The 8404-nt window shown below is 48.7% G+C and overlaps 1 protein-coding gene across 1 annotated transcript in view; it reads left to right on the plus strand.

Moving 5' to 3' along the window:
• Nucleotides 1–222: 222 nt before the first annotated feature.
• brsk2a (BR serine/threonine kinase 2a) overlaps nucleotides 223–8404 on the plus strand; it is a 122379-nt gene continuing 114197 nt past the window's right edge. Inside the window, exon 1 of the mRNA XM_076138805.1 lies at nucleotides 223–316. Within this exon, the coding sequence (XP_075994920.1) occupies nucleotides 223–316 (94 nt within the window). The remainder of the gene's footprint in view (nucleotides 317–8404) is intronic.

Below are 8404 nucleotides of genomic sequence, written 5' to 3' on the forward strand. Positions count from 1 at the left end.
AGGAGCGCCGGAGAGAAGCTCACCTCCTCAAAGAGCGGAGTGAGGCAGGGAGAGAGAGACGTCGACACACACACACACAGCGAGAGAGAGAGAGAGAGAGAGAGAGAGAGAGAGAGAGAGAGAGAGAGGGGTTGTGGAGTAAAGAGACAGCAAAGCGCGACTTGGATCTCCACCGAGGAGTGTTTTTAATTGCAAAGTCTCCTCCTGCGCACAGATTCGACCATGTCATCGTCCGGCAAAGACAACAGCGGTGCCCAACATGCCAATTACGTGGGACCGTACCGCTTGGAGAAGACACTCGGGAAAGGACAGACAGGTTGGTGGGACAGTTTCTGATGCTCTCTGCATCTTCTTTAAATGCACTATTTTATTTTCCTCCGTGCGCTCCGCAGCGAGTTGATATGTTGGCCGACTGACGGATAAGTAACCGCGGACTGACAAAAACACCTGCCCCGTGCGGAGGCTTTAAGGGGGGGTTGCTCCGGGTATGAGAGAGGTGGTGGATTTGTTGGTGTTGCTGGCTGTGCGTTGGCGTGGGACTGGGTGTGTGTGTTTAACCGGCAAAGATGACAGTGTGATGACCAACAAATTAACTTTTTGTGTCGCTACCGCCCTGTTTTGTGTCTGTGTTAATGTTAGTGTGTGTGAGCTGTGATTTGAGCCCAGCGTCGTTAATCCCGATTTGCCTGATACCTTGATCTATTCTTAGTCTGCAGGCAGGCGAGCAGGCGGTTTCTTCTCCTATAGGCTCAGAGTGGAATGCGTGGGTTCCCTCCGACATTCTGGAGAAGGTCCCCACCTTGACAGATTACACCATGAGCAGGGGAAGAAGAAGCTGCACTCATCTACATCCATACACACACAAACACACACATCAATGGGTCGTAACCGGGCTTTCTGCTGTTTCTCAGTGTAGGCAGCAGTGACAGTGCAGTTTGTTTTGAAGTTGCATGGCACACATAACAGCAATCCATGTTTATTTATGGGGTATTTGCTGCTCAGGGGTGATGGTTGTGTGTTGGTTTGGCTGCTGTGTGTGTGTGTATGTGTGTGTGTGTTAATACTACATTGAGTCCTGTTTGTAAGTGAGAATCTCTCTGTGGTCAAGTGCACACAGCTCCTGTACAGGCAGAGAGGGAAGGAGTGATGCAGCATGAGGACCAGTTCACCACCCTCACAGACAGAGTGGGAGACCTCCTCTTCTCTCCCTCTCTCTCCTCCCCTCTCCTCTCCTCTCCTCTCCTCTGTGAGCGTTTCCTCCCATCTGTTGTCTATATCGGCCACAATAGGCGTTACTTCCCTGACCCAGTCCAGCTGGTCACGCTGAGCTGCTGTGCATGCATGTGTGTGTGTGTGTGTGTGTGTGTGTGTGTGTGTGTGTGTGAGATGATTGTCTGTTCTCTCCAAACTGTATTGCTTTTGTGAATTATTACCATTCATCCCACCTGAACCCGCTCAGTTAAGAGGGTGGGCCAGGTGAATCATTAGTGCCTTCCCATGATACCGGTGTGTGTGTGTGTGCGTGCGTGTTCATAAATAATGCTCCTTCTTGACTGGAGGGCTATACGGGGCTTTTTAATTACAAATGTTTCCCAGCAGAGCTCCCTCATCAGATTTTTATGCCTTAAAACATTCCTTGTCCACTGGCAGTTTGGCTCTGCTTGCAGCCGAGGCTACATCACACAACACTTCTTACACAATGGAAACAATGTCCTTGTCTTATTCCATAACAGATTGATAACAAATGCAGCATTAAAACACACTGGCCAGCCTCCATTCCTCCTGCGAGTCATGTTTAAATCTTCCCTTGTTTATCGGAGGATCTCTCACTCAGCCAGACTCTGCGTTCTCCCAGTTAGCTCCAAAGTGTCTGATGGTTGTTTATGGTGGCGTATAGAGCTGGAAATATGGTCTGCTTGGTACAGACATGTAATGATATGGTGTCGGTGAGGTCATCGGTGGCTCAGCGTGTGTTTACTTCAGTGTGGAGGCTGATTGAAATGCATTATTCCTGCTTGTCAGCGTGAATCACAACTTGTGCCGCGCTTCTGTGCGATGTGATTTGGAGCTTTTCACTTTCTATGCGTAACTCAAGTCAGTTTAAAAAAGTCTGTTTGGATATTTCATGGCCTTTTATTCCCTTTGGGGTTAAATGTGTCGTAAAGAAATATGTATAAACAGAGCACAATGTGTGTTTGTGTCTTTCTGTGTGAGAGGAATCGGGCGCCCACTGGCACCCACGCGTCCCCTCCACGCCAAACCTATTCATATTGATGACAGTGTATAATATCCCGCTCGCCCATTAACAATTCGTTAATCTGTCAGAGCTGTTTCCCAGGCCCTTGGCGAGGGTTGGCCTGGCAACTGCGAGCAGCCAATGGGAAGGTCCCAGTGTTGAGTGGCAGCTGGGACCGTCCAGTGGGCTTAATCCCCCCCCAGTTTGCTCTCCCCTGGCTGCAGGCTGGTGGTATTATTAGAGGGAGAAAGCGGAAGGCCTGTGGTTGATCTGGCCGTCCTGCTCAGAGGAGTGTGTTGCTGTTCCGTGTTCATTAAGTGATTAGGACTTGACCTGACACACGCAGACATACACACATACACACAGACATGCACATGGCCACTACGGTGGTTCTGGTTTGGCTTTCTGCTCGTTATAATCCTCTACACAGCCAAAGTCGCCTCAGCTTTCACTCACGCACTCACGTGGGCCATAGAAATATAGGCTGACTGAGCCTGAAGCTTAGCCCCGCTGAAGCCCCACGACCACCCTCCATTTTACTACACAAGCTCAGCGTAAACACAACTCTTGGGCTTGTTGGCGTCTCCGTATAGTTTCTGCACCATCCTGTCTTGGTCAGGTGCGTTCACTGGAGCCGTAGGTAGGGGGGCCTCGCAGATATGGATTGTCTGCTCGGCTGCCTGCTGATTGGGAGTGAAGCCACAGAAGCATGGAGTCCATTTTAAAGCCACTGATCGAGTTGTTGTGCTTGAGAGGTTGAACCTGGCCCGGGCATCGTCTGTCTATGAGATGGGTCAGACTGCGTGTAGCTCAATGTTCAGAGTCTATCGTGGAGTATCGTCTTCAGAACTCTTAAACAGCTTCAGTGTGAAATTGTCAATCAGTGTCTTTTCTTCGTCTTCTTCTTCATCTATCAGACAGTATAATAGCTCTATTCTCTCTGTTTATAATTAGCTCCAGCAGCCTTTGCAATAGCTCTTATTAAGGTTGCTTTTCTAACATTTTGCGATCAGGTAATTTGGTACAATTCAGAACTGGCGCCGCGTTTCATAATTCCAGCAAAAGCTTAAGATTTGTGTTTTTCGCCTTAAGACATTCTGAATCACTGCTCTGTTCACTAATGCTTTGCTTTTCTACTTGTTGATTAGTAGCAAAGAGGCGCATTGTCTGGAAAATTCCGCTTGTTAATCCATTGTAAATCGTCTTGCTTTGGAGCGCGGTGGACATATTGACAGGCTAGGAGTTGTGGGGCCGGCGTGTAGCGCTCCACCAGTTTTTGATTGACAGTTAAAGAGCAAAATCATCTGTGCTTCGGGGGGCTTTCGTATTGACTGTGCGTCTCACAACAAGCTCTGTCTTTCTCCCCGTCTGTGTCTCGCTCGTTGTGTCTCTGTCTATGTGCTGGATAAGCTTGGCTACAAGGCTTTTAAGACATAATCCAGCTGTTTAGTCGTTATCCGTGTTTGCAAAATGCCGGTCAAGATTACTGTTAGAAAAATTCCACCGACAAATTCCAAATTCCTGTCTTATGAATGGTTCTCGGCTGTGTGTGTTACCCTGTAGACCCAATGTCCTCATACGTGGACATTACATGTTTCCTTCCCTACACATCATACATCATTGTGCTTAACTTAAACCTGTTGACATTTTTTGCTGCCCCCTAGTGGTATAAATACAATTTTGCGTCCCTAGAAAACATAACAGACATGAAGAAATGTGTTATACTATTTGTGTTCATATGTTCATTTATACTTATTAGGTCCCACTAATCCTAAATAGCGAAGAAAAAAAGCAAAATAAATGCTCCTGGTCTCAATAGTCATGTAAAACTGTTAATTTGACAGTGATTGATAAGTGGTGAGCTGGTGATGGGTCATATAGATCGCTTGCAAAGATTTCCTGTCTTGTGGAAGCGATCCATACTGCTCCCCGGCACATGATATTCCTGATGATGACAAGTGAGCAGGGAACGCCACGTCAATGGTGTCAATGGAAAACCACTCTCAGAAACTGACCAGGTATGTGTGTGTGTGCGCGTGTTTGTGTGTGCGTCGCAGGTGCTGAAACTCTGGTTGACCTGTATGTTCCACTAAAGTGATCTTGATATCCAGTGGCGCACACAAGCACAGGTGTCTATCTCCCCCTGCGCTCACAAGATTACCCCTCCACAGTCATCAGCTTTGACCTAGAATTGGTGAACGAGGGGGAGAAATAAATGCGAGGCTGTGATGTTTAGTGGTCGTCGTTTGGGCCGGGGAGGAATCCTGACCCGCTGGCTCTGCACCGTGTTCCTCCCAGCTGGGCAGCAGTCGTCTCTAAGCTCGCTGGATCAGAGCTGCGGAACATTAAGCCGAGCCTGTGTCTGTCCCCAGCTGTTTGGCTAAAGTCAAAGCCCCGCCACCTCGGCCCTGAAATGGATCCTAAGTGGTGTGTGTGTGTGTGTGTGTGTGTGTGTGTGTGTCCACGTGTATGCCTTTGCTGTATGTTAAATGGAACCTGGGCTAAGCCTGTAGTCTATTCACTCTCTTGAAAGGTTCTGTAATGTCGATGGCGTCTGTCATTTAGCGCGCTTCTCCTCTGATCTCCCTCACCCCATCTCTCTCTCCCTCTCTCTCTCTCTCTCTGCCCCTCTTCCCCCGGCCAGTCAAGATTCATACAGGGATTCAGCCATGTGGTAAATCAGACAAGACCTCGGTGGAATTGCATCGATTGGGAGGAATGTGTGTAGCCAACGATTTTCAGAGATTAATGATGGGGAAAGAGGTGGAGAACAGGAGGAGGAGGGGCGAAAGGAGGAGGAGGAGGACGAAGAACAGAAGGTGGAGTAGAAGAAGAGAGAGGGGGGAAATCCTTGGGTGGAGTAAAGCGTGACGCGGTCTTGAATGTCCTGACTGGACTGGAGGTTATTACTTAAGGCGCTGTATTGATCACTCGCTTCATTATTCCCCCTCCGCCCCTTCTCCAGTTTCATCTTTCAATTGCCTGCACAGGAGTTACGGGCTTAATCTGTAGATTGGAGGTCGGTGAATAAGAAGAAGGGGAAGGATTGTCGAGTGTTGCAGTTGAGCCTCCTGGAGCGTGTGTGTGTGTGTGTGTGTGTGTGTGTGTGTGTGTGTGTTGTTTTGTTCAGCACAGGCAGTATCTCATCCTATTAGGACTCCAACCTAACTCAGCGCATCCACTGTCAGTGTTTCTCTGCCATGTAAAGTGAGGAGAATCAGGTTAGGACAACATGGTGCCATGGTCCATTTTCCCTCTTTTTTTCCTGCAACACACACACACACACACACACACACACACACACACACACACACACACACACACACACACACACACACACACATACACACTCTCTCTCTCACTCTGCCCATTTCTCTCTATCGCTTAGGTCCCCAGCCCCTCAGCTGTAATGTGTTTTCTGTCCGTGGCGTGCTATTTAGAATTTCACGGTGCTACTTCTCGGTGGCGGCAGAGAGAATGCGATGCCATTTCCCCCCCGACAAATTGTTACATTTATATAGGCCTTCACCCTGTTGCTTCACTGAAACACGCCTTACGCTTCGCCACCCGACGCCTGTGTTGCGGCTCCAGCCTGGGAGCGCGCTTTGATGCTGCCAGTCAGTCAGTAAGTCAGCCAGTCAGCCTGCTCTTTGTCAACATGGGGCGTTTAAAACATACCATATTAAACACAGCAGTGAGCTTAAACACCACCCCCCAACCTCTCTCTCTCTCTCTCTCTCTTTCTCTCTCCCTCTGCCACCCTGCTCAGATTAACTCTTGCTGAGCTGCATGTCTGGCTCTGACTGTGAGAACACCGGATTGGTTGCCAAGGTTGGTTGTCTGGTTGTCATGGTTTCCTTGTTTCTTGCTGGTTCCCAGTCTACCCTCTTGAAGAAAGAAAGGGAATGTTCACTCTCTCTCTATCTCGCTCTCTCCTACTCCCTTGCTCGCCCATGCTTTCTCTCTCTCTTTCTCACTCACTCCCTCACCCTTGCTTTCCCTTTCACTCACTCCCTCGCCCATGCTTTCTCGCTCTCTCTCTCTTGCTCTCTCGCTCTCTCGCTCTCTCTCTCTGTCTCTCTCTCTCTCACTCGCTCCGTCGCCCATGCTTTTTCTCTCTCTCTTTCTCTCTCTCTCTCTCTCTCTCTCTCTCTCTCTCTCTCTCTCTCTCTCTCTCTCTCTCTCTCTCTCTCTCACTCCCTCGGTCGCCCATGCTTTCTCTCTCTTTCTCCCTCTCTTGGTCTCTGCCTCGCTCGCCCATGCTTTCTCTCTCTCTCTCCCTCTCTTGGTCTCTGCCTCTCTAAGTGGCTGAAGTTAGCTGCATAACAACCAGTTTTTTTTCTTCATCCACCTTGTTGTTTGTGTGTATTAGACGTGAGCGTGGGCAGGAGCAATGGAGGGAATAGTGCTGTGTGTGTGCGTGTGTGTGCGTGCTCAGACATACGGTGCTGGAGCAGACAGGCTTGCCCTGCTCTCTGCTCGGCGTGGTGCGCTGTGTTCCCATTTAAATGCTGGAGCTTATCACATGTGGGGCGCCCGGGCGTTGGCTGCTGTCGGCTCAGCCAGCGTTGGCAGGGCCGTCCTCAGATCGGGGGGTTACTCTAAGCTCATCCTGCCCCCCAGCGCTGTCTGTCCTGCTCTACCTTATCCATTTACAAATAGATGGCTGGACCAGTGACCTTGACTTTGGCGCAGCTTTCCAACCACGGCAACAGGCTCATGAGGATGTTCACACATATGCCTCAGAGTTTACAGGCGCTTGTTAATTTAACTGTAACATTTGCAATATAAAGGTGAAGGACCCTTTGGGATTACAGGGATTTCTCTCTTTTTCCTTCTGACAAAATGAAATTTTACACAATTAAAAAGAGATTATCACATTTTGGGGAAAGTGGCACGAAACTAATGAACCTAATAAAGCATGTGTTCATAATGCATCAAGTGAGACATCAAGAAAATCTGCTGTATTATCTCAAGATTCACTAACAGAAAGAACCATTGTTACCTTGGACGCTTCGCCTTTGTTTACCACCACAAGCCAAACATAGCAGGAACCCACACACACGCACAGCTCTAATGTACTTTAATTATGTTGTGTTGTCATGACAAACGTATAGAGACGATTGATTGTAAACCTACACGGCAGCGACATCGTCTTCCCTCTGGAGTCGTGTTTCTAACAAGATTCACTCTCCTTTCTGCTCGGTGACTTTAGTCTGGAGGAATGTTCTTGTTTGGTTTCTCAAATGTTCAACTTCCTGATGTTGTGTTAAGTCTTGTCAGAGCTTTTTCGCCCCTGCCTATAGTTTTAGTTTTGGGGGGCGATGGTGAGAACTCATAAGAGGCAACAATGCAAGAAATTCTGGCAGAAACTCAAAGCAACGAGCCAGAAGAGACTAACACATCTCAGAGGAGCCGCAGCATTGGGTAATAATTCTCTGTTGTTGTCACTGGAGAGACCTTTTCATGGCACACGCAGACATTTGATTCAGTGTTATTATGAAGAATCTCAGCTATTGCAAAGTTAAAAGAAAAAGCTGGAAGTGTTATTGCTTTGCCAATATGAATACAACCAATGAATGATTTGCAGAATTTGATCAAACTGTTGGTTTTTTACCTTGGCCCACCTGCTGTAAAAGGGGAAAAAAGCGCAGGAACGGAGAAACGTGCGCTCGTTTACTGTGCTGAGCGAGTCCCAGATGGAGCGGAGGGGGAGGGGGGTAATTATAATGCATTCACAGTTTCCTGCCGCCTCTCGCCGCGTTGTCGGCTCTTTAGTGCTCGGGGAGCTCCGGCAGGTGCCAGAAAAACACCTGAGATGCGGCTTGGCACATCTGAAGCCGGGCAGACGAGCCCTCGGCCCAGATTAGTGCTCGATGTGCTCGGCTGGTCACAATCCAACAACCTGCAGCCCGTCGCCGTCGCCGCCGTGGCACTGACATCACACCCTTGGCCAGACTAGAGAGAATGAACGCTTGCTTGACTCGCGAATTCTGGCCACCTAATCTGCAAATGTCACTTATTCTGGACAAACCCCGTCCGTCCGTGATTCTATAGGAACATAAAATCAAGTCACGCTGTGTTTTTGCCCCTTTGGCCTGAATTGAGTGTGTGTGGCCTGGAAACGCTGCACTGGGTTTTGAACGTATCGGGGCATAAATCTTTTAA

Source organism: Genypterus blacodes, unplaced genomic scaffold (genome assembly GCF_046128005.1).
Source record: "Genypterus blacodes isolate CSIRO-AG114 ecotype Tasmania unplaced genomic scaffold, CSIRO-AGI_Gbla_v1 ptg000015l_1, whole genome shotgun sequence".
NCBI classification, from domain to species: domain Eukaryota; kingdom Metazoa; phylum Chordata; class Actinopteri; order Ophidiiformes; family Ophidiidae; genus Genypterus; species Genypterus blacodes.